Below are 25,959 nucleotides of genomic sequence, written 5' to 3'. Positions count from 1 at the left end.
GGTCTTTTCCAAATCTCAAAATTCTTTAAACCATCTGATTTTTACAAATGAGGAAACTGAGGTTCAGAGAAAAATGATGACCTGCCTACAGTCATGCAGGTAGTATATACAGCAAAGCTGGGATTCAAACACAGGTCCTTTAATTCCAAATCCAGGTCTCTTTGCAGGATACCATGCTGTGTCTTTGAAATCTGTTCTCCTTAAATCAAGGGCACACCTTGGATTATGTCCAAATTTTCTCTTGGGGCAGTGAGGTGGTTCAGTGGATAGATTGCTGGGCATGAAGTCAGGAAAACTCATCTTTCTGAGTTTAAATTCAGCTTTAGACACTAGCTGTGTGACCCTGGGCAAGTCACTTAACTCTGTTTGCCTCAGTTTTCTCATAGGCCAAATGAGCTGGAGAAGGAAATGGCAAACTCCTCCAGTATCTCTGCCAAGAAAATCCCAAATGGAGTCATGACGAGTTGGACACAACTGAAATGAGTGAACAATAACAAAGTTTTTCCTCTTTCTCTATCATTCATTCTAAGATCAGTCATTTCTTCCCAAGGTTCCCATTTCTATTTCAGCAGGCAGTTCCTTCTCATTATTCATAATCTCTGAGGAAGTCCCTTCTGGCTCACCATGATATGGTTCCAAGTAGTCAGAGAGCTGAGAGTGGAGTGAATGGCAGTGGGGAAGAGAAGAGGGTTTGTTGCTGGACAACAACATTGAAGGAATGGAGCAGTCTATATATGGGGTTTTTATTTTTTATTTTTATTTTATTTTTTGCGGGGCAATGAAGATTAAGTGACTTGCCCAGGGTCACACAGCTAGTAAGTGTCAAGTGTCGGAGACCAGATTTGAACTCAGGTCCTCCTGAATTCAGAGCTGGTGCTTTATCCCCTATGCCACCTAGCTGCCCCCCTAAAGTGGTATTGCTGGGTCAAAGGGTATGCACAGCCAAAGCAGTTCTTTTTTTTTTTTTTTTCAGGGCAATGAGTGTTAAGTAACTTGCCCAGTGTCACACAGCTAGTAAGTGTCAAGTCTGAGGCCAGATTTGAACTCAGGTACTCCTGAATCCAGGGCTGGTGCTTTATCCACTGCACCACCTAGCTGCCCTCATCTATGGGGTTTTTAGCCTCCCTCTCCATCTTGGTTCCCAAGAGTCCAAGGCAGTGTTGCTCAAACTGTTATGTCATAGGATACCTTGGGGCTTGAAATACACTGATGAAATATAAACATTGGTTGGGGGTTGGGGGATATGGGAAACTCTAGGATGAAGAGAGGTTTAGTTAAAACTTTAGAATAAAATGGAATAATTTGAGCCCATCACTAAACACTCATCAATTCCAAGTGTTTGGAATACACAGAAAAAGTCAATAGTTAACATTTTAGAGGGGAAAATATGGCTAGCATCTGAATTTCCTCCTGAAATCCTTTTCACATTGTGCGGAATGTCAGGGTCCCTTAGGGCACAATTTGGAACACGTTGGCCTGAGAGCTCCAGCACGGGTACCAATTCACCCTACCGGGCAAGAATCCAGTCCAGTCTTTCAGGCTCCTTGTGTGCTGCCTGCACCTGGCCTGACCCCGTGCAGATGCAGGCAATAGAAGTCGTGGCAAGGGCAGCACTGAAACAAACAGCTGTCTCCGGTGACTTGATGTTTTCTTTTTTCTTTTCTCTTTCCTTACAGCTGCTGCTGGACACCAGGGAAAGCCTGCGGCTGGGGAAGGAGGCCCACAGTCCAAATCCTGTACGATTCAGTAGTGCAAACCTCTGCATTACTGCTATTCAGACCCTCCAGATGGATGGGAAAGATGGCAAGTCAGTAGGAGGAAGTATAACTTCTTGAGAAGAAAATAAATTCTAGAGTCATAGAATGTCGGTGTTAGGAGGGACCTCAGATAGTCTCGATCTATTTCCTAGATAGGGAAACTGAAGGTTACAGATGGGAAGTGACTTGTCCAAGGTCACACAAGTAATTATGGCAGGATCCTTTAGCCAAATGTGGTGTGTAGAGAACACAATATATAGATAGGTAGATGGAGAGATGGATGATGGATAAATAGATGGATAGACGGATGGATAGAATATAAGTGATGAATAGCTGGACAGATGGATGTATATGTAGATGGTTAGGTAGATGACAGACATATAGATGGATAAACAGATGGATCAATAGATATATGGATTGATAGACAGGACATTAAGTGCAAGGCACTGTGCTAAGCAATTAGAACATTGTCTCCAATAGCAATGACCATCATCATGCAAAAGGTTTTGCTTTGACACAACTGCTGGTTCCCTTGCTCATTTTGCCTCCTGTTCCCGAGGCCTGGTTGTTTCCATTACTTGCTTGAGCATATGGGCTTAGGAGAACTTGGCCGGTGGCTCCACATGCATTCTGAACAGAAAGATAGAAAACAACAACTCTGTATTCAGGGTAGCAGTTACTCAAGTCTCCAGGCACATTAAACATGTTCTGCCTTGTGTGGTTTGAGGGAGAAAAATTGATCTACTCTCTGCCTCCACCCCTGATGATCTCCAGACTCTCTTGGGTGTGAGACCAAGGATGTAGCGTGTGATGGGAGGAATATGAGATTCCAAGTCAGATGATCAAGCTTCATACCCAGAATCCACTATTTACTAGCTGTGTGACCTTGGGCAAGTTACACCTATTTTCTCATCAGTAAAATGAAGGAGTTCTATTCGGTTGTAGTCCCTTCCAACTCAAAAGCCTATTATCATATGAACTTAGGAGATATAGTTTGCAGTAAAGAATGGAGTGTTTGATGTGACATAATTACCGGCAAGGCACTTTATATAGCATCCCTCATGTCAGTGTGGTCACGACCCAGTACAGGGAAACTAGGCTGCAGTGCAAGGTGGATGCACCTGCTGGGTCCTGGATTTTGCCAATATCTTGATAAAGTATTGATTGACTGGGGAAATGCTAATTTGGCTGTCATACTTTATTTTGTATGTAAACAGTAATCATTGTTAAGAGTGGAAAAAAATTAAAATAATCTATGATGTGTTGCAAATTTTCAGACATGAGGGGGAGTCCAAGGAAAAGAATCTGGTGTCCATGTAATGACAGTGTCTATTCCCAATATGTATGTTTTCTTGGGCCTACGGAGCTTGAATGGGTCTTTGTTAATAGTACAGTTCTTCCTCCCCAATCCCAACCCAAAGTAAAGCCATTTAATAAGAAAGCAAGGAAAGAACAGTAGCATTAGAGCACTTTGGATGTTTTATTTTGTTTTTGTGGGGCAATGAGGGTTAAGTGACTTGCCCAGGGTCACACAGCTAGTGTCAAGTGTCTGAGGTTAGATTTGAACTCAGGTCCTCCTGAATCCAGGGCTGGTGCTTTATCCACTACACCACCTAACTGTATTACAATGGAGCCCTTTCTCTGTAAATCTAGGGCATCTTTTCCCATTAATCAACATGCCATCAGTTGGAAAAGTAGACACAAAAAGGGATCATCCAAGGGGGTTGTGCGCACAAGAACATGCATGGTCAGGGTACATGTGTGGAGGAGTACAGGCGTATGGGACATATGGCAGAGTGAGACACCTCTGCTGCTTCTGCAGGCCACTGCTATCTTCTGGTGATATCCCACGAAGCCAGCCAGAATGCAGTTCTGGGAAGTCATTTCAAGTCCAGGATTCCTAGCTCATTTAGCAATTCCAATTGCCCTGAACTCTCTGGGGAGGGGGCTCCCATATTTAAAATACTGGGACTGGAGACAAGGTGGTCTCTCACAAAGCCCTGTCTTCTCTCAGGCTGGACAGACAAAGCCCAAATGACAGAATTATAGAAGAAAGGATGACTGCCCTACAGTCATTGGAACACAGAATATTAGAGGCAGAAGGGCACTTGGAACACAGAAATGTTAGAGCTAGGGATTATTTAAGGCCGAGTCTCATTTTACAGATGAGGCAACCCAAGCTAAATAACCTATTCAAGGTCACCTAACTAGTGAGTGATAAAGTGAGGGCTAAAACCCAGACCTCCTTCCTTGCAAGACAGGGCTTCTCCCTCCACATCCCCCAACTGAGTCCTTCAGGGATGACTGCCTTAGAGAACAGTCAGGTGTGGACCACATGGCTTGCATAGTGGCATATGTGGAATACTTGTACGTGGCTTACCTGGTAGGCTTCTTGACCCATATCAACACCTGGGCCCTATGCTTCGCCTACTCTTGCCCCTAGCCTCAGGATCCCACTCAGCAACGACGACCCCGACAGAAGGACAGAGCTAATAAAGAAAGGTCTTGGCCAGCAGGTGTCCATGTGTTTTGTATTGTTTTTAAACACAGTAGTGTATTTGTTATAGTTTATTTATAGGCGATCACGTCACTATTTACAGTACATGAGCATAGAGATTCTACAGTCTTTGTGATGTAAACAATTAGCTCCACAGCTGGAGTTTGAAAAAAAGAAGCCCGTTCTGAAGTATTTACAGAAGTTAAAATAGAACTTTATACTCACGGGATAATAATACACAGAGCAATTTGGTTAAATTATCTATGAAACTATAGAATCTGACAATGTAAAAATACAAGGAAACATTTTCTCATTTAGAAGGTAGACAGGTAAATCACACTAGAAATAAAATAACAACAACAACAACAAGAACAACAACAACGACAACAATAAAAGGCATAGGAACCCCTTGCCTTTGAAGGTTAAAGTATATTATATAAATAAGGACACATCCCAACATAAGCGGGAAAATATATAAAAACCTCTACCAATTAAAAAAAATAGCAAAACTAAAAACTTGATTCTCAATCATTAGCGGTGTCTTTTACAAAATTAAAATTGAGCTTTCTATTATAAATAACAAAGCAGATGTGTCCCTCTGTAGGTGAAATTCTTGCACCTTTCTCAAGAAATGCATCAACTGAATTTCTCTCTCTCTCACACATACACACCCATGCACGGGCACTCCTTGCTGCATTTACCTTGCCTAGCTTCCTGATCAATAATGCCCCAAACTGTGCCCTTTGGGGGGGGGGGATGGGAGTCTAAGCTTGTAGAACCGTCCCCAGGTTCTAGCCCATGATGGAAAGATAAAGGCTTCCCTTGGCTCAATATTGCTGAGGGTTGTCAAGGCTGGGCTGGGCTAGGCTTCCACCTGACCCCTAGAGCCAGGGATTAAGGCTCACCTATAGACAGAGAGCTTCATTCCATCAGAGTCAGAGTTCCTGGGGTGGGGGGAGCCCTAGGAGGCCCCAGTGAAGATTTCAAAGCTAACTTTAAGATGCAAGGCTGGTTGGGAGGGGTGGGAAGGGATGGTGAGCAGAACTCCCTAAGGATTTAGGAAACACTGCCCTAAACTGGGGCACTATAGGACCCTATTCCCCTAGGATAAGCTGCCCAGAAAACCAAGTGGATCATTTCCTTTTCTAGCAAATGCCTTCATCAAGACACTCTCCGGATTCCCAAAGTCTTCTTGATAGGCTATTTTATGACTTTTTATTCCTAACCTGAAAGCATCTGAAAAGCTATTTAAATACAAAAACTCCTTCACCTTCTCCTCTGTTGTAATTGAATATTCATTCAGCACTATGTGCTCAAGTGCTCTCCAGGACATGGGAAAGAGCAGGCCTGGCCCTGCTTAGTTTTGGAGAAGCCTGAAGCTCCCCCCTCATCCCTTATTTCTTTCCCTCTTTGGGGGGGAGAGGTGAGCTGTGCAGAGCGGTTACCCTAAGGATACCAGGAGTTAGACTTGCTGGTATTGTACTTTTTGGGGAAAGCTGCTTCACATACCACGGACTCACTCTATGGAGGTTCAGGTCTGGTCCCCCATGTCCACAGCAGTGTTTAGTGCAATTGAAGACACAATGAAATCTATGGAAAGTCTACAAAGGGGATGATTTCTATGTTCCTTGATAACTAGTGTTATAATGGGCTCTGCCGTCCTCAGCTGGACAGAAAGCAGAAGGGAGAAAGTGGAATTCCACCTTCTCCCTCACCCCCCCCAATACATTCTATACCCTGCATTTATCCACTTTTGGCCTTATCGATCAATAAACACTTATTAAGCGCCTACTATGTGCCAGGCACTTTAGTAAGGCAGAAATGTTAACAAATTCCAAGAGGCAGGCCCGATGGAAAATGCCATGAGCTTTCATGACTCCAGGAAAAGTGAAATGAGTGTTTTCTAGGCCTTCTCAGGTGAGTGGACAGTTGAAAAGTGAGGTCTACCTGTATTTAAAAATCAAGGAGCCAAAGGACTTTGAAAGCTGGGACCTAAGAGTTCTTGTTTTGTTTTTGGTCTGGACCTCTAAGTTCATCAGTGCTGGGATCTCTTGACTGATGTACATCGGTAATTCATCTGTAACTCAGATGCTCCTGGGGACACTGGCATGTTGAGACTTGCCCATGGTCACACAGCTAGCAGATGAGAGGCAGGGCTTGACCTCTGGTTTTCCTGGTTCCAAGACTAGCCCTCTGTCCACTATGCCGTGTTATCTCTTGAGGGGGAAATCTAGTATAACAAAAAGAGCACCTGTTTTATGGTCCAGAGGGCCAGGGTTTAAATCCTGACTTCTACTTAACACTTGTATGTCCTGGGACAAGTCACTTAATCTCTCTGGACCTCTGGTTCTGTATCTATAAAACAAAAGGGTTGGTTGGACTGGATCTCTAAGGTCCCTTCCAAGTTTTCCGTGCGTGTTTCGGTCTAACCCCATCCCTCCTGCCCCCTAATTTATAGATGAGATAACGGTCCATATATAACAGTGAACTAGAAGGAAGCCTACATTTAGATCTGTACCAGACAAATGTTTCATCTTTTCAAAAACCTACCAACACATGCAGCATAATTGATGAATCATCACATTCTACCTATAACTTTTCCATACATTTTCTAACCACCTAAAAAATCTTGCTAAACTATGCAGCTTTTTAAAACAAGCAAACTCCTGATGGGGAAAGTTTCCCAAGGTGCACACAGTGTGATGAGAGAACAGAAGCTGTCTGGATAGAGCCTTCCCATGAAAGCATTTGCTGCAGAGGAGTGCAGATTCCCAGGTAGGCATCTCTAAATGCCATCCGTCCTCTCACATCATCTTTTAAGAGGCTATGGCTTAAGCTCTGAGGAGGCCTCCTCCATACGGGAGTAAAAATAGCTGGTTCCCTGCATCTCGGCTGACTGACTCACAGAGAGCATTCATTCCGAGGGTTGGAAATGGCCCAGTGGCTAAAAAACTAGATTAAGGAAAGCAGGCAGAAGCTTCTCCTGCCTCACTATGGCTTGGCCTACTAACAGCTACAGAAGGCAGTGGAAAACATTATAATAACATGATAGAATAACAGGGTAGAATCATAGGGTTCATCTAGTCCAGTGCCCCCATCCCCTGCTGTGACCATTTTACAGAGGGCTTAAACTGAGGCCCACAGAGGGGAAGTCACCCCACTATATAGTGAAACCCTCAGTTACAAAAAAGGATGTTCGCGGAGAGGTTGGCTTTAACATGAAGTGCTTTTCAAACTCCTTCACCTCTTCCAATTCACCAGGCTTGTGACGAGACTAGGCAGATGTAGCGTTTGTTTCTAGATTCTGTTACTGGCAACTCTTGCAAAGAGATCTGACAAAGTGCTCAAACAGGTGCAGTTTTCCTTTCATGCACCTCCTAAATGAGGGAGGTGGTTTCTGGCCCTGCTGTTTCCTCCCTCTACTGGCAACATCTCTCTTCTTTCCAAGGGTTTTTTTTGTTCTTGTTGGTTTTTTGCGGGGCAATGAGGGTTAAGTGACTTGCCCAGGGTCACAAAGCTAAGTGTCAAGTGTCTGAGGCCGGATTTGAACTCAAGTCCTCCTGAATCCAGGGCCAGTGTGCCACCTAGCTGCCCCCTTCTTTCCAGGTTAACTCCATGTATTGCCAGAGAGACAGAGAGGGCCTTCCTGGTTTTAGTGTTTTCATTAAAGTGACCTGGCTTAACAGAAAGTCATCTCATGACTACACCCCAAAGTCATTGGGCTCCAGAATTGGGAGTTATTAGACAAAAGGGACATGAGCAGCATTCTCAGGCCCCTACTGCTTTTTCCTTTAGCTCTGCTGGGTAGTGGTGCTGGGGGAAGAGCATGAACCTAGAGGCAGGAAACCTGGCTCTGAATCTTAGCTCTGCCAATAACCTTGGGCAAATCCCTTAATCTCTATGAGCCTCACTTACCTCTTCTGTAAAATGGGAGATTGTACTTGTACTTTCTACTTTACAGGGTCACCATGAGAAATATGCTTCATAAATTGTAAAGTGCTATAGAAACGGGAGCTGTTGTGATTCTCTTTACAATATTGTTCCAGACTCAGCATGGACCGCTTGAGTCAATTTTGCTTTTGAAATGCAAAAGGAGTTTGGGGGACAGGATTCAACATATTGCACAATGTTATTGATCCCCCCCCCCTTGGTCAATATAACACAGAGAGGGGCCCTACTCCTTTGGCCAAGAAAATGAGGAAGTCTACCTTCCCTATATATGCAATCCCTTCCCCTGAAGGTTCTGGCTTTCCAAGCTTAGGAAAGCTTCTCCATCTCAATGAGAGCAAATATCAGGGGATCCCTTGTTCTAGCACCCAGCACTATTAACAAAGTATATGGGGATGGCTGTGTTTTAGTTTATCATCATTATTTTTTTTTAAATATTCAGTCTTGCAAAGTCTCCAGGACGAGCTTCAAGTACAGTAGCGGCAACAACCAAAGAAATACTCGGTCCACAGTCAACCCCAGATAGGTAGGTCCATCCAGCAGGACCCTCGCCGCTGACCTTCGGGCCTCTGGGTCCCCCAGCGGCCCCCTCCTCCTCATGGGCACCAGTGTGCATATTGCATAAGTCTTGGAGAAATCTCTCAAAACTATTTTATAGGCTCTAGGCATTAAAAAGACCACTTATTGCATCTCTTCCTATATTAGGACTTGAGTATTGATTGAGTCTTTGAATCATGGGACCTTCTATCCTCTTGCACAATTGATGGCACTTTTGCTTTCCTAAGCCTGGACTACATACACCCTAACTCCAGCTGCATTACAGCGCTATGAGATTCTAAAGCAGATGCAGATACCCTGGATGGACCCTTAGCTACACTCAATCCATTCATATGCTTCACATTTTTGATGCATTTTCCTTCTGTAACCAGAGCCCAGGTATGAGCTTTGATTCAGCCTTGTGCTGAGGAAGGAGATGGAAGAATTCCACTTAGCGGTTTGACTGAGTTTTGTTGTTTTTTAAACATCAGCACAGCACAGAGACGGATAGCACTGCCCATTCCTGGATGGGGGTGAGGGAGGCTATCAGACACAGTCCACACAAAGCGATGTCATGGCAATCACATGTAAACATCATTGTGGGGAGGGAGAAGATACGAGGACAGGGAAAAGGCAAAGCTACAATGAGGTGGCAGCCAATGGCAGCAGGAGGTTCATTCACTCTGGGTTCCAGCTGGAGGTTTGGGGGGAGGGGGATGGGAAGGGTTGACCATGAGGAGAGGAATAACCAGGTACCAGGCTCTGGCCTTTTGTGGGAAGCACATAAATTCAGTATATCTGGGGACGTGATGGAGTCACAATGATGAGTGGGGAACCAAGAGGATTATACTTTGGCAGGCAGAAATGACTTGAGAATTAGTCCTTGACCACAGAGAAACAAGTAACTCAATAACTAAAAAAAAAAAATGATCTGGAGGTCAAGGGATCTCCCTTCACTACTCACCTCAGTCTCAGATTTCTCTTTTTTCTTCCCTCCCCACAAACCTGTTCTCAGCAATTTCTTTCACACTGAGGTTGGAAGGGGACTTTCCCCAGGAATATGTACATGTTCATAGGAATCACAGCCTTAAGCTATTGGTGGGGGAGTCTTAAATGATAGAATTAGAGGATGTGAAAGCTAGAAGGGACCTCAGAACAGAGAATATTGGTCCTGGAAGGGGTCATGGGGTTCATCTAGTCCAATCTTCTCACTTAATAGATAGGGAAGGTGAGGCTGACTAGTAGACTAGGGTGAGGTCTTTCCCTTGAAATAGGTGACTTCCTCCTTAGCTGCTTAAGAACTTAGGCAGTGGCAGCAGAGGGCCACTAGAGCAAATGACATGGAAAAGTGAGTGACTCTTACTCAAAGAATACCATCAGCCCATGGAAGAATGTTACCTGTTCTAGTCCATAGCATCCAAGTAGTTCAAGCTCAGAAAGTGCTACTTGGCACAAGTTGGAATAAAAGGGGATTGTGATGGAGCATCAGAACAGCCAGCCAGCTAGGGGTTTTCTAGCTTCTCTAAGGATGAGTTAATATTGTAATGCTACCTGTAAGGATCCCAGCTACCACACCTCAGACCAGAAACCAAGCTTGTTCTATTTTTTTCTATATCATAGTACAACAGAGTATAGGACTCCTCTGCCTGATGTTCAGTTGATTGGTTTTCTGAACCATTTCCCTGGCATTGGGTGAAATGCCATTCCAAGAGGCAGTTGGTGCCAGGGGAACAATGTTTTTAAATTGCTAGATCATAATAATCAATGTCATAGCAGATTTCATTAACATATTAAAAACATGTAATCATGAAATGACATTGGTCAGGGCAAACGTATATAGGGCATGAAAGTAATAAGAACTGAGCATGGGCTAGTAACAGTTTCTTGTGTAAAGATTGGGTAAAACCTGCCATGAGAGTTATAGTCACCCCAAAACTAGATTTGAACATGATTGGTTCTATATTTTGGGAACCCTCCTTCCCCAGGCTGGCTACTGGCCCAGTAGAAGAGGTAGTAGCTAATGTGGGCAGTGCTGAGCTGATGCTGTGATTTCTGGCCTGGTAAACCCCTTAACTTCTGGACTGCCTGATGGATGGAGATGAAAGAGGGCTGAGAAGACAAGGCCTGTGCAGAGACCATCCCCCATGATATTTGAGTTTCTGAGATTTACTTGAATAGAGCCACTTGGAATCCAGACAATAGCCTGGGGCCTCAAAGCTAGGGAAACGACTAAATTTTGCAAGGACCCAGGCTGTGACTGAAGATTTGGGAGGGGACTAGGTACAGTAAGTGGGGGAGGCACTGTCTCAGCTTAGGGAAACTTCCTCCAAGACCCTTTTCCCACTTGACTCTTTTGTGGCTAAAATCTTCTCAGATATTCACAAAATGTGCTCTTTAGCCAAGCTCTTTGATCTGGGTCTTTTGACAATATTTATCAAATTAATTACCAATTCCCAAAGGATTCTTTCTGCTACGTGTGAACAAATTTCCACATCTCATTGGTTGGGAAGACGGCATGGCCTGTTGTCACTTGAGGGCCACAGAGATGAAAATCAGCTCTTAACAAAGCCCGGTATTTACACTGCAGGTAGATAAGACAGGGGTATGGACTGGATCTGAAATTTTTTAAGTATAAGGAACTCCCGGATGAAGAGTTTCCCTTTGCCAATGCAGGTCATCACTTTCTCTGAAATGCATAGCTTTAGAGATTTGCCTAAAACCAAGAGGTCAAGTTACTTATCTCGGTTCACATAGCTAGTGTGTATCAGAAGTGGACTTGAGTCTTCTTGGCTTTGAGACCAGCTTTCTTATCTACTGCATCACACCATCTCTCTCATTTCGAGTGGGCAGTTTCAATAAGTATTATTTGTGGCAGCTTAATGTTTGTTAAGTGCTCTTAAACTTCTCTGGGTTTACTGGGTTGGGAGTTATTGGGAGTTTGGCATAATTCCTTGTCTGGTAGGTAAACAGGAGGGTGAATGAGAATCAGAGTGGACTGTTATATCACAGGCATGTATAATATTGCCAAGAAAACCACATGGACAGTATTGGCATGGTACAGTCCACGGAGTCACAAAGAGATGGACACAACTTGGACAACAACAACAAAAAATGTATAGTATAGCTAACCCAGTCCAACTGTGATTGAAACTGCACAACTTGGAGGCTTACTCTGAACTCCCCCACTTCTAACAGGGACACGGTCTCATCCTGGACTTTTGGCCATTGTTCTACCACCCAAAGTAGCCAGTGCAAAGTCATGGGCTGGGATGATGTTGGGCAGAGAGATGGAGAGGACTGGGATGAGGCAGGATAAGGATTGGAAGATGGGCTGGTGACAGATGGAGGCTTCACACAAATGTTCATCCAGCCTCCTGCTCCAGGGAGGAGATGTCCAATGGGGTCTCAACTCCTCCCTGCTTTCCCTCCTTCCTTCTTTTCTTCCCTCCCTCCCGGGGCCAGCCGGGAGTCCATCAGCACAGTGGCGAGCACCTCATTACAGTGCATAGTTAGAGATCCAGGAAGCGGCACAATGAATTAGTTCGAAGTACAGTACATCTGAGCCATAAATATGGTATTTTAAGTATATACTTTTTTCTGCAATTAAAAATTAGTTTATAGTCCTGATTCTATTCACAAGTAACGATTTTATCATCACACACTACAGACATAAAATGTGATGGGAACACAGCTGCAACTCCACAATGGGAACTGGGGGGTGGGGTGAGGGGTTGGGGGGGGGGGGGTTGGGGCTGGGTGGCAGAATGCTTACAGACACACCGAAACAACCAATCTGAAGCAAGGATACTAAAGTGTGGCAGTGGAACATCAACACCATGGAAACTCACAAACAGAAGCAGCTTTGTTCAATGTAAACATTGATTTAAAGGGACAGCAGTCTCAGTCTCTCTTGTCTCTCTCTCTCTCTCTCTCTTTCGCTCTCTCTTTTCATATACTTAATTTCTTTGAAAACGTAAACATATTGGAAGGGCCTTGACTGAGGTATTGAGGTATTCCTCTAGGATTAAGGCTGTTATCGATGTAGGCTTCTCTGGGCCTCCTTCAGCAAGCTGTCAAAATCCATAGCTTCATACTTGTTTTTCACCGAAGCCGGGGAGGCCTCTTCTATATTGGAATCTGGGGAGGGGAGGGATAAGAGGAGGAGTGAGTGACTGAACCAAGTCTAAGTGGCGTGACGCATGCCACCTTGGATCAGCCCATGGCTGATGGTGGTCAGCCACAGACTGAAAGGGTTACCAAGGGGCAGGGTGTGGGAGAAGCCTGGGATTGCTTTTTCTAGATTGGCCTCTATGGGTGGGGAGGGTCCCCAAATAGCGTTCCCTTGATTACCATAATAAAAGACTTATGGGAAGTTAGAGCTAGAAGAAAGCTTCACGCTCACCTTATCTATCACTCATTTTACAAATGGGACAACTGAGGTCCAGAGAGATTAAAGGATTTGACTGACGTCACACAACTAAAGTGGATGGGCCAGGATTGGGATCCAGGTCTTATGACAGTGCTCTTTCCACTGCACTAAATTGGTTATCCCTAAATGTATAGGAAATCTTGGGGGTTCATATGTATGTATGTCTAAGTATACATGAACCCATGAGGGAAGCAGTTCATATTTCAAGAGGAACCATCTTGGGTGGAGGTGGGGGTCATGAGTTGGATAAATGGAATCTTTGTTGTCGCCCCTAATGGTGAGTGCACATGGGAAATATAAGCTATTCTTGGGCTCTGAGAACAGCTCAGTTTAGGGGCTTGATAGTTCTGCTTTTTTTACCCTTATAGCCTCAGCTACTAAAAGGACCAGGATAGGTACAGAGACCCTTTGAAGGGGCTGTGAAATCAGCCTCCATCTGGAGACAGAAGTTGAGTCTTTTTAAGCCCTAAAATAATCGATGTTCCTTCAAACATTGTTTTTTCTTCTGAACACAGCCCAGGGAATGGCATTAGGGGAGAGGGCAAAAGGGGAAACTGGGTGAGCCTCGCAGTCCAAAGATGTAGGCTGACTTTGCAGTCTTACCGAAGTTAGAACATCTGGTCCAGAAGAACTGCCCAAGTCCTACATAGCTCAATTGGAAGAATGGCTCGTTGCGCTTCCTCAGGGCCGCACCATTCCTCAGGGACAAGGCTGCATGCTCTGAACACCGATAGGTAATAAAGCCGTCTTTCTCACCCCTGGAGAACAAAACGACGGAGAGTTGCAGGTTACCTAGGAGGAGAATTCTGCAGTTGCTGGCCTTCAGGCAGTAGAATAATTGACATTCACATAATACATGAAGGTTTGAAAATCAGTGTCCATATATTATCTCATTTGATCCTCGCAGTGACCCTGTGAGGTAAGTACTCCAACTATTGTTCCCATTTTGTAGATAAGGAGACGCCTTCAGGTGAGGTTATGTGACATATATCCCTGTTGGAGGAGATTTGAATCCAGGTATCTCCTGGTTCCAAATCCAGCTCTCTACTACAATCCAGACCTACCAGTGGAAGCAAGGGCAATGGGGATTAAGTGACTTGCCCAAGGTCACACAGCAAGTGGCTGAGACTAGATTTGAACTCAGGTCTTCCTGATGTAGGTGGCAGGAATGTGAATCTTGGTTTATCATCATGAGATAGAGGTGCATCACTGAAGAAATGCTACTTGGGATAGTAAAGTAGAACGGAGCTGACCTCAGGAAAACCTTGGAGTGGGTCTGGGAAGAGACCTTAGAGCTTGCACTGTTACCTACTTTTTAGAAGAGAGGGGTCAGAAGAGGTGAGCTGAGATGAGCTGGGAGTTCCTAGAAGATCTCAGAGCTGAAAGCTGATTTCAGGACTCCAGAACTCCTTCCACTGTGTCTTCTGCTTAACAAATCAGCCCACTGAACTCCATTAATTTTTGGGGGGGGCGGGGTGGGCAGGGCAATGAAGGTTAAAGTAATTTGTCCAGGGTCACACAGCTAGTAAGTGTCAAGTGTCTGAGATCAGATTTGAACTCAGGTCCCCCTGACTCCAGGGCTGGTGCTCTGTCCACTGGGCCACCTAGCTGTACCCTACCCCATTTGCTCTTTTTTTTTGTGAGGCAATTGGGGTTAAGTGACTTGCCCAGGGTCACACAGCTAGCAAATGTTAAGTATCTGAGGCTGGACTTGAACTCAGGCCCTCCTGAATCCAGGGCCAGCGTTCCATCCACTGCGCCACCTAGCTGCCTCTACTCCATTAACTCTTAACCAGAAATATTTACTAAACAGAAGGTGAAGCAAGAAGAATGATCACATAATATTCCAACCATAAATTTAGAACACTCCCACTGACACACAGTGTTGGGGGTGGGGATGATAATAAACTTACAGAATCATAAAAAAGAGGCACCTCTTGTATATAGAACATAGTGGCTGGGGGTGACTCATAGTTCTAACTTGTGGGTCTTGATTTCCTTAATCTCCCTCAGAAAGAGTCTGAAGAACAATTCACCTATGGAAAAGACTTCTTCCTGAATGGTTGCTCTGCTCATGCTGTTCCCGGGCCTTTCTATTAACCTGCTGAGTGAGGCTGCTTCTCAGCTGGCTGCTCCTTTTCCAGGCTGCTGAGCAATTGTTATGCTCTTTCTGCAAAAGCAGAAAACCTTAAACCTGAGATCTTCCTAGCTTCTCTAGGTTGGCTTCCTTGGTTTGGCTCTGTCTTTGGGGGCAGGAGATGGAAGTACCAGGAAAGATAGAAGTGAAGGCAAAAGCTTGTCTTTCATGAGTCTGCTCTTCCAAGTGGCAGATGGGAGTGCAAACACCTCTTCTTCCAGTTCTGAAGTTTCTTTCCTAATCCAACCAGAGGTTTCTCCTGAAATTAGCTCCCGGCTCTGAGATCTTCCAGGAACTCCCAGCTCATCTCCCCTCATCTCTTCTTACCCCTCTCTTCCAAACAGTAAGTGATGGTTCAAGTTCTGAGGTCTCTTCCCAGACCCACTCCAAAGTCTTCCTGAGATCAGCTCAGTTCTTCTTTACTGTCCCAACCAGCATCTTTTCAGAGATGCACCTCTATATCATGATGATAAACCAAGATTCACATTCCTGCCATCTACACCATAATTAGGCAACATATATTTGTTCCATAGTCCCTAAAGCAGTTCAAGAGACCAGAATCTCCCAGCTCAATTCTATTTTACTGTCAAAGGCAGCATCTCTTCAGTGACTCACCTCCATCTCATAATGATAAACCAAAATTTACATTCCTACCATCTGCACTGTAATTAAGCAATAAATATTTGTCCCATAGTCTCCAAAGCTGTTTAAGGGACCAGGACTCCCAGCTATTAACTTTAAAATCCTCAGGTCATTTATACATAAATAAGATGCTGGGAAATAGGACAATTAAGTCAATTTTACACACAGTTAGTACTTTTTTTCTCTAGGGTTTTTCCCCCAGTGTTTCCTTCACAATCTACCTGTTTCTGTACCTTTCCATCAAACTGTCCATATATGAAAGGGACATCCTTTACATAAAGATCGGCTGCAAAAATTAAGGTTGTTTAGATTAGAGAAATGAAGATTTTTAAGGTCATAAAAACCCTTGAGTTACTTGAAGACAGATATAATGTGGAAGAAGAATTTTCCTTGTCCTGTTTGTCAGAACTAAGTAGTGGAAGAAAGGCTAAAAGGTACAGATTTTGGCTTTTGAAGGGAATAACTTCCTAACAATTAGAGCCATTAAAAATATGGAATGGACTGCCTCAGAACAAAGGATGTTCCCTTCAGGGAGGTCCTTCAGTGAAGGTTGGATGACCACTTTTTGGGAGACGATGTAGAAGGGATCCTTTGTCAAGGACAAGTTAGACTAGATGTTCTCAGTGGTCTCGTCTACCACCAAGATGGCAATGATTCTATTTGTGTCCAGTCGCCCAGGCAAGATGACTAAGAATTGAAGAAGGAAACCTTCCAAAACCAGGTTGGGGTCTTGAATGGCTGTATCCATCATAAGCTAGTGCATGATTGTCCATTTCTTGGGTCTGCTCATCATGGGGTAGGACTTCTCTACTTGAGCATGTGTCTCCATGTCTTCTCCTTCATTTGGGCTGCCAAGGGCACCTCTGCCCCTGCTGGGCAGCAGACAGCCAACGGACTCACCTCTTGTTCCTCTTCAGCACTTGACACTCCACGATCTCACCAAATACTTCAAAACGTTTCTTCAACTCACTGGAACTCATGGTACTGGAGAGGTTCCTAATGTACACCACCCGACCTTCTCCCTGTTCAAAAAAAGAGGGACAAACACGCTTCAGTGGCTCTCCCGCCCTGTGCCGAAGATGTGGGTTTGACCCTTGTGGGTGCTCAGGAATTCCAAAATGGCTTCTTTAGGTCCCATTTCCCTCTTCCCTAGGTGAAACTCTATGACTGAGGCTGAGGGAGGTAGTGCCCAGGCATTTGTCAGCTCTGATATAATGGATCCCCCTGGTAAGAAGTAAATTTCTCAAGGGCAGGTACTGTTTTCTGTTTTGTTTTTGTATCTACAGAGTTTATTACTAGGTCTACTACACAGAGTAGACCCTTAATCAATTTATAAGGGATTGTTGGATTGGGTGAGCTGCAACAAACCCAGCTACATTCCTGCAGTGAGAAGTCAGCCTCCTTCCTGAAAACCAGGCGTCCCCTAGCCTAAAAAAAATGGTTACTTCCCATCCATGATATGCTTCTAGTAAGTAAATCAAAAAGCACTTACTAAGACCCTGCTATATGCTAGGCACTGTGCTAAGTGCCGGGATACAATGAAAGGAAGGATAAGAACCTATTTGTGAGGTTTACATTCTAACGGGGAAGACAATATGTCAATAACTAGGTACCTATAAGATACATACAGAGCATAACGAAGTTAATGAGAGCAGGTTGAGAAAAACAAGCAGTGGTAAGGCTTTGGAAAAGACCCTCCTTTCTTTTAGCTTCTCCTGACCTACCTTATGTGCTCCTCTTACCCTGAATCTCTCTCTGCCAAGGGGCATCTGCAGCCACCTACAGAAGTTACATCACTCCACCTCCTGCACTATTATTTATAAAATGGAAGAAAGTAAAGTGTTGGAAGGGACCCAAGGCCATCTAGTTGGACCCTCTCATTGTCCATGGATAGTTCTAAGACCTGGGGGTGTTTAGCATTTGAACCTGGATGCCTCAAGCAGAGAAGATTTATTAGGAATCTTCAGGTACTGAAGGCCTGCCATGTGGAAAAAGAATTAGATTTGTTCTGCTTAAGCCCAGGGGGCAAAACTATCAAACAGGTAGAAAATTATAGGTAGGTAGACTTCAGGGACTTCAGGGCCTGGAATGGGCTATCTCAGGTGGTGAATTGTCTGTCACTAGAAGCATCCAGGAAGATGCTGGATGACCACCTGTCAGAGGTGCTGTAGAGATATGGGTTGGACTAGATGCCCTTTTATGTTTGTTCTGGTTCTGAAATCCTATGGGTATATCTGTACATCTGTCTGTCTCTGTATATATGCATACAGACCTTATAAGATTTGTCAGTTCTTAACACGCCAGAGAAGACCTATTTTCTACATGTTCAGGGGCCAGAGAACTCTGGTATTTGCCTGGAAGAAATAACTTCCAGGATATTTACACCATATGTGTTTTCTTCAGCCTAGGGCCTCCACAGACAGGCTCCGGCCTACGTTTCCAGACTTTTTTCTCCATACTGCTCCCCTATTCAAGGCTTTAGCTCCAGCCATACTGTCCCTTCAGGATACTCTCAATATTCCCACCTCTTTAGAGTCTATCTCCCCTATAGAGAATGCGTTCCCAATGTAACCTCTACCTATTCATGAAGGTTCATCTCAAGTTCCACTTCTTCAATTGAGCTTTGTCTGACTACCTATTACTCAGTGACTGCTCTCTTCTCTCAATTCTCATAGCTCTTGTCTCTACTACTCATTTCAGTCTTATCACATGCCTGGTGTTATTAGCTTTCTTTCTGTGTCTTCTTTTCCTAAACAGACTGTGATCTGTGAAAGAGGAACTCATCTTTGCTGTTCATTAGACCTTAATACATGTTTGCTAATGGATAGTTTGAGCCTTGAGAAGGGTAGGCTGCCCAGGGATTGGAAAGGAGGAATTCTCACACCCAGGAAGTTATGTTCTTTAAACCTAGGGAGTTCAGATGGGATAATGGAAAGGATGGGACAAATGGCTTTGCAGTAGGATGACTGAGGGCAGAAAACCCTTTGAGAGATCAGGGGATGCTCCTTTCCACTTCAGCTAACCCAAGGAGAATGAGTGCTCACCCCTTTCAAGATACATTTTGAAAGTCTAACACGGAGGCCCAATATATAGTAATAACAAAGATTTGTGGTATGGGTATTTGTGTGTCTGTGTGTTCTTATAAGTACATGTGCTTGCCTATGAGATGGGGTGGGTGTTGAGGAGGATTATTAATCACTTCTGTCAGAGTTTGAGATCTCCCAGTGGACCTGGAAACCGCCTCTGGGAGATCTTAAAGCCAGCGGCTGGAGCCTCTTCAGACCACTAAGACTTAGAGGCACTTACAAAGGAGAGCTTGGCTGGCGGTGGTAACCTCTGATCACACCCCTTCCCCATTGTTTGAATATTCTTTCTCTCGTTCTTTCCCTTCCACTCCACCATGAACTTAGATCTGAGGGGAATGGCAAGTAGATTCTCTTCATTCAAAGCCATGGCTCTTTGTTCTCTTGGGCCAAGGAGTACTCTACTGCTTCTCTGGTTGCTGAGCACATCTGTATGGAGACAGGCCGTCCTGTGGCCAGCGGGAAGTCCCCTGGATAGGCCTACTCTTCTGGCCTCTGCAAGACCCTAACCTAGTGCTGGCACCATTGGCTATCAAGAAGCCTGGGACTATGGAAACCCCTTCCCTTTGGATGCTGGTTATTTTTTGGTGGGGAGAATTACCATTGTATAAAGTTGGCCTTGGGTTAGTTGAAGTGGAAAAGAGTATGATCTGATCTCTCAAAGGGCTTTTTTTTGGTTTTTGGTTTTTTTTACAAGGCAATGAAGGTTAAGTGACTTGACCAGAGTCACACAGCTAGTAAGTGTTAAGTGTCTGAGGTCAGATTTGAACTCAGGTCCTCCTGAATCCAGGGCTGGTGCTCTATCCACTGCACCACCTAGCTGCCCCCTCTCAAAGGGTTTTTATCTAAGGAAGTCCTATCGTCTCTCAGGGACCCAGGCTATTCCTTCCCTGGTCATCCCTCCCCAGCTCCTGGGGCACTTACAATGGCCTTTTCTCTCCTCTTCTCAATATGTTGGACACTTGGGCTTCCTTCTCCACAACGCTCCTTGTTTCCACATCTGTTTATAAACAAGAAAACATAGGCTCTTGGTCTGGGTAGATCAAAGGAAGTTTCAGGACTTCCCCTGTGAATAACGGGACAATGGTAGTCAAATTAACAACTTCCTTCTGCCAGCTAGGTTCCTCTTAAACTGGATTTAGTACCTGGGACAAGTGTCCTTCTTCACCTATAGAAAAATGTCTCTGGATTCCTCCTCACTCAGTTCTCTGAATGAGGAGATTGGCAAGCATGCTAGGTCTTCTCCTCAAGAGAGGTCCTTGATCAGCCCACCCTCAGTCGACAAGTTCCTGCCTGCCATGAAATTCTTTGGAAGTGTGTTATAATGGAAAGAGGACAGGTTCTGGAGTCAGGATACCTGGGTTCAAACTATGCCTCTGCTGCTTAGTAGCCAAGTCAAGTCCATCTCCCTGAATCTCAGTTTCTTCATCTGTAAAGCGGCACTGCTTAGCTCACAGAGTTGGCCTTGGGTTGCAATAAACCAAGTCTTTTGTAAATTGAAAATGTTATAAATTGCAAATTTAGATAATTATAAATTGTAATTTTATTATTAAAAATTGGAAAGCACCATACATGGGAATTCTTAACAGGTGCTTCTGTTCCCATTGGGCTAAACTATAGCCATAACCCTAAGCCTATGACTATCTTTGCCCCCACAGGTACTACCACCTGCTGCTATGTCTTCTGGGCTTGTCCTTCCAAGCCATTTCTGACTAAGCAGGGCCCACTGCAGCCAACCCTCCCCAGAAGCACGAGGAGTTTGCTGCCTCCAGAAAGTTCATTCCTATGGAAGGCCATTGTGGAGGAACTCCATTTAAATCATGCAAAATGTGTTCATTTGCCTGTGTCTGGGAGTGGGAATCAGGTGAAGAGACACCTGTCTGTAGAAAGCCAGCATGGCTGACTGGAAGCAAAGTGCCCAACTTTCAAAAGCACTCAGCAAAATCCCTTCCACATGGTGGTGGAGTGGGAGAGAGCGGGGCTAGGGCCACAGCAACCCCATGATCTGGAAAATTCACATATAATTTTTGGTCCTCCCATCATACCAGAGAAGAAGTCTGAATTTTTTCTTTTTCTTTCATGGGGCATTTACAGTATTTTATTATAAAATTTGGGTTGATATTATACAATACTATATATATGTATACATACACACACTATATATATATATACTCACACACATTCTCTCTCTACACACACACATATATTTTTCTATGCATTTCTGAGTTTCTAAACTTTTTCTGTTGTCTGCTGACTTTCACATGTCATCTGTGGCTTCTGCAAAACAGCTCAAAAATTCCCATTTAATTTCTTATGCTGACTCGTGATATACCAAAATCTTGATGGGGAAAGTCAAGCTATGGAAGGGATACCTGTCCACACATTGTTCTTGGTACCACTGAGGCTGTCTGTGGCTTCAGGGCACAGCAGGCAAGCAGCAGCTTTAATTATACGTGGATGGGTGAGGACATTCCTCCCATCTCACCAACATTCCCCTACCAAGATACAGTAAAACCCCCAGATAATGGAGATCATTTGTCCATCAACCTCAACTACTCAAATCCAGTCAAGAGCCAGGGAAAGAACAGGCAAAATAGAATAATACAATTTAGATAGAGTGGGGAGGAATCTTTGAGATCAACTAATCTCTCACTTTACTGATGAGAAACTGAGATCCAAAGAGATGGTTTGACATGACCCCAGGTCACACAGTTATTAAGTATCATAGCCAGAACCCAAACCCAGGACACCCAATGCTTTCTTTTCCCACTAAAGTCAATCAACAAGCAATTATTAAGCACTGTGCTAGGCACTGGGGATATAGAGAAAAGAATAATCCCTTACTCTCAAAGGACTTCAAATTCTATTGTGCAACAGACCCTAAAAGTGGTCATTCAGAGACATCAGAAAGGCCTTGTACTTTAGCTTATGCATGTTATTTATAGGAAACAAAGGCCTCCCCCAGAGCCTATTTACTTTGATTTTATACACAGTTCACACAAACCTGGGCTATCTGGTTTGCCAGCCCACAGTCAATAAGAACCAGACTGGGAGGAAGGAGATAAGAAAACAAAACAAACAAACAAAAACCTTAGAAGAATTTTCATAGAAAGGCCACCCGGGGCCATACAGCCTTGGGACAAATATCCCTAAACACACACACACACTTTATCTCTTGTCCCTAATTCATAGCCCAGGATAGTCATGGATGCTCATGATGTCCTAAAGTCATCAAGAAAAGGCTAAATGGGGGCAGCTAGATGGAGCAGTGGATAGAGCACCGGCCCTGGAGTCAGGAGGACCTGAGTTCAAATCCAGCCTCAGACACTTGACACTAGCTGTGTGACCCTGGGCAAGTCACAACCCCAATTGCCTCACTAAAAAAAAAAAAAAAAAAAGGAAAAGGCTAAACGTCATTAGGACCCACTGTATTGCAAGGCACGGAAGTTCAGAACTATTTCAGGAAAAATCAGCAGTGTGGAAGAACTTTTCAGTGAGAATGAGAGTCTTAGTATAATGAGTGGATGCTCTGAGTGAGCTGCAGGGGCAGGGGGTGGGGGAAGAAAGAGGATGGGAACCCAGAAATAGCAAATACTCCATGACAAGCTTTTGTCACCTCATGCCTCAGGTCTCTCCCCATTCCAGTCCATCTTCCATTCAGCTGTCCAACGAATCTTTCTTTTTTTCTGGAAAGCACAGGTCTGACCATGTCACCTCCACCAATTCCATAAACTCCAGTGGCTCCCTACTGTCTCCCAGATCAAACATAAAATCCTCTTCTTGGCATTCCAAGTCCTTCATTACCTGGCCCCTTCCTACCACAAGTCTTCCCCTCCAAGTCCTCTGATGCAGTGTCACCAGCCCCCTAACTGTTTCTTTCTTTTTTTTTTTTTAGTGAGGCAATTGGGGTTAAGTGACTTGCCCAGGGTCACACAGCTAGTAAGTGTTAAGTGTCTGAGGCCAGATTTGAACTCAGGTACTCCTGACTCCAGGGCCGGTACTCTATCCACTGCGCCAACTAGCTGCCCCTCCCTAACTGTTTCTTACACACTCCCATCACCTGATATTCATTTTCATTCACTGTCCACCATGCCTGGGATTCTCTCCCTTTTCATCTCTATCTGCTAGGTTCCTTCTATAGCTACAATCCCACCTTCTATAAGAAACCTTTCTCAGGCTTCCTTAATCTTAGTGCCTTCCCTCTATTTATACTGTATATATTTTCTTTGTACATAGTCCGAATGTTGTCTCCCGCATGAGCCCCCTGAGGACCTGGGACTGCCTTTTGCCTTTCTTTGCCTCCTCAGAGCTCAAACACAGGGCTTAATAAATGCTTGTTGATTGTACACAGGATCAACAACATTGTGTGATGATCAGCTGTGATAGACTTAACTCTTCTGAGCAATACAATGATCCAGGATAATTCCAAGGGACTCATGATGAAAAATGCTCTCCACATCCAGAAAAAAGAACTATGGAATCTGGATGCAGATTAAACTACTGTTTCTACTTTTTTTTGTTTTTCTTTTTTGAGGTTTCTCCCTTTTGTTCTGATTCTTCTTTCACAACATGACTAATGCAGACATATGTTTAATGCGATTGTACATATATAATGTATATCAGATTGCTTGCTGTCTTGGGGAGGGGAGAGGGAAGGGAGGGAGGGAGGGAGGGAGGGAGGGAGAAAGGTTTGGAACTAGAAATATTGTTGAAGGCTATCTCTGCATGTAACTGAAAAATAATAAAATACTTTTATGATAAAAATAAATGAATGAACAAATGAATGAATAAATAAATAAATGAATAAACAAACAAATAAATGTTTGTTGACTTTTTGGCCTAACCAAGGAAAGGGGGTGAGCTGTAGCCTTTAAGTCTTCAGTTAAAGAGCTCTCCAGGAGCTTCCTCAGGAAGTGGGGGCCCACCAGGTGCCATGAGAGATAATCAGAAAAAAAAAAAGGAATAGTGGAATATGGATGCTGAGTGGACAATGCTATTTCTTTTGTTTTTGGTGCTGTTGTTTTTCTTTTTTGAGGTTTTTCCTTTTTGCTCTGATTCTTCTCTTATAACATGACTAATGCAGAAATATGTTTAATGTTATTATATATATCCTATATCAGATTACCTGCTGTCTAGGGGAGGGGGGAAGGAGGGAGAAAAATTTGAAATTGGAAATCTTATCTAAACAGATGTTGGAAACCAAAATAAATAAATAAAATTTTTTTTTAAATAAGGAGAGATAATCAGTCACTATCAAGGACACTGGGCTTTGTGATATTTCTCTTCTTTCTTTAGGAACAATAGATTCTTGGACTATTTGGTGTTTCACAGCTTTGGTATGGAATCAGCTTCCAAAGAAAGCAAGTCAGTGTAAGGATATTTTCCTAACTTTATCAGGTTGAGAAAAACCAAAACATATGGAATGGCAGAGCTGAAAGAGAACTCAGATTCAGTCTGTTTCCCAGCTTACAGAGGAGGAAACTGAGGCATGGAAAAGAGAAACTGGCTTTTATGCATGTGAGTACACACACACACACACACACACACACACACACACACACACGTACTTCTTATTTACTGTGAACTGATAGACCAAATAGCACAGCTATGTGTGAATTATGTATACAATCAGAAAATACAGGCTGGGAGTGGGAGTCAGGGATCAGGTAGGGGATTTTCCTATAAATAACATGCATGAGCTAAAATGCAAGGATTTCCTGATGTCCCTGAGTGGCCAACTTTGGGGTCTATTGCTCAATAGAATTTTCACCTACTTGAGAATAAAGGAGCGTTTTATTCTTTTAGCTGTATCCCCAGTGCCAGTCACAATGCTCAGCACAGAACAGGTATTTAATAACTGCTTGCTGATTGATTTTAGTGGAAAAAGGACTTAGGAGGTCCCAGGTTTGGTTCCTGGCTATGGCACTTAGTACCTGTGTAGCTTTGGGTCACGTTACACCATCTCTTTGGTTCTCAATTTCTCATCAGTAAAATGAGGAAGGTTCCATCAGTTGATCTCAAAGGTGCCTTTCTGCTCTAAATTGTATTGTCCTATTTTGTCCAAGAATCACAATGTACCAAGAGGTTGGTTCTTTACCCCATGTTTCCCATGGTTAAGTTGCTGTATTCTATCTAAGCATGCAGTATTATAATGGTCCAAGAGTGAAATTGTTGAGCAAGGTAGGCCTGCATAAGAGAGGATTCATGGATAGTGGAGAGGGCACTGGACTTGGGAATCAGTGAGTACTGTGTTCAAATCCCACCTCAGACACTTAATAGCTGGGGGCAGAGCCAAGATGGTAGAGGAAAGGCAGATATGTAATAACTGGACAAGTCATTTAACCTCAGTTTTTTTTTTTGTTTGTTTGTTTTTAGTGAGGCAATTGGGGTTAAGTGACTTGCCAAGGGTCACACAGCTAGTAAGTGTTAAGTGTCTGAGACCAGATTTGAACTCAGGTACTCCTGACTCCAGGGTCGGTGCTCTATCCACTGCACCACCTAGCTGCCCCTAACCTCAGTTTTATCATCTGCAAAATGAAGGGGGTTGGACCTGCAGGGCCTCCAAGAACACTTCTAGCTATAAATACATGATCCTCTCCTAAGAACCAGATCAAATACAAGGACATAATAAGTTCTGATAATGCAGCTGGCAGAGAATCCATGAAAACTATTCTCCTGTTCTCTCCTGAACATTCTAAAGATCGATGGCTACCTATTCTGGGAATTAGAATGTACTAGAAAAGGAAGAGAGAGGGAAAGGAGAAAAGCATGAGATGGAAGAATGATCACTGCTGCTAAGCGCCAGAATCCAGAGCAAAGGGAGCTGGCTTCCACAAGGTTCATCTGTTTCTCCCTTGATCAATGTAACTGTTTGCTCACTGTAACATAGATGCACTGGAATTCATACCCTGAATTAGACAATTGGATTC

General features: G+C 43.9%; 2 protein-coding genes across 4 annotated transcripts in view; one reads left to right on the top strand and one right to left on the bottom strand.

The window, feature by feature from the left end:
* PDE6A (phosphodiesterase 6A) overlaps positions 1-1,750 on the top strand; it is a 107,724-nt gene extending 105,974 nt beyond the window's left edge. The window contains exon 22 of the mRNA XM_043980715.1: positions 1,677-1,750. Coding sequence (XP_043836650.1) covers positions 1,677-1,750 — 74 coding nt within the window. The remainder of the gene's footprint in view (positions 1-1,676) is intronic.
* Positions 1,751-4,314: 2,564 nt separating this feature from the next.
* Positions 4,315-25,959, bottom strand: part of PPARGC1B (PPARG coactivator 1 beta) — a 166,745-nt gene continuing 145,100 nt past the window's right edge. For all 3 annotated transcript variants that reach the window (XM_043981445.1, XM_043981446.1, XM_043981444.1), the window contains 4 exons: positions 19,955-20,030; positions 16,848-16,969; positions 13,772-13,926; positions 4,315-12,876 (listed from right to left, as the gene is read on the bottom strand). In XM_043981445.1, the coding sequence (XP_043837380.1) occupies positions 12,773-12,876; positions 13,772-13,926; positions 16,848-16,969; positions 19,955-20,030 (457 nt within the window). In that variant the 3' untranslated portion in view covers positions 4,315-12,772. The remainder of the gene's footprint in view (positions 12,877-13,771; positions 13,927-16,847; positions 16,970-19,954; positions 20,031-25,959) is intronic.

The sequence above is a fragment of the Dromiciops gliroides genome, chromosome 2, assembly GCF_019393635.1.
Source record: "Dromiciops gliroides isolate mDroGli1 chromosome 2, mDroGli1.pri, whole genome shotgun sequence".
NCBI classification, from domain to species: domain Eukaryota; kingdom Metazoa; phylum Chordata; class Mammalia; order Microbiotheria; family Microbiotheriidae; genus Dromiciops; species Dromiciops gliroides.
Note: the sequence above shows the minus strand (reverse complement) of the source record. Positions and strands in the feature narration are given on the sequence as shown.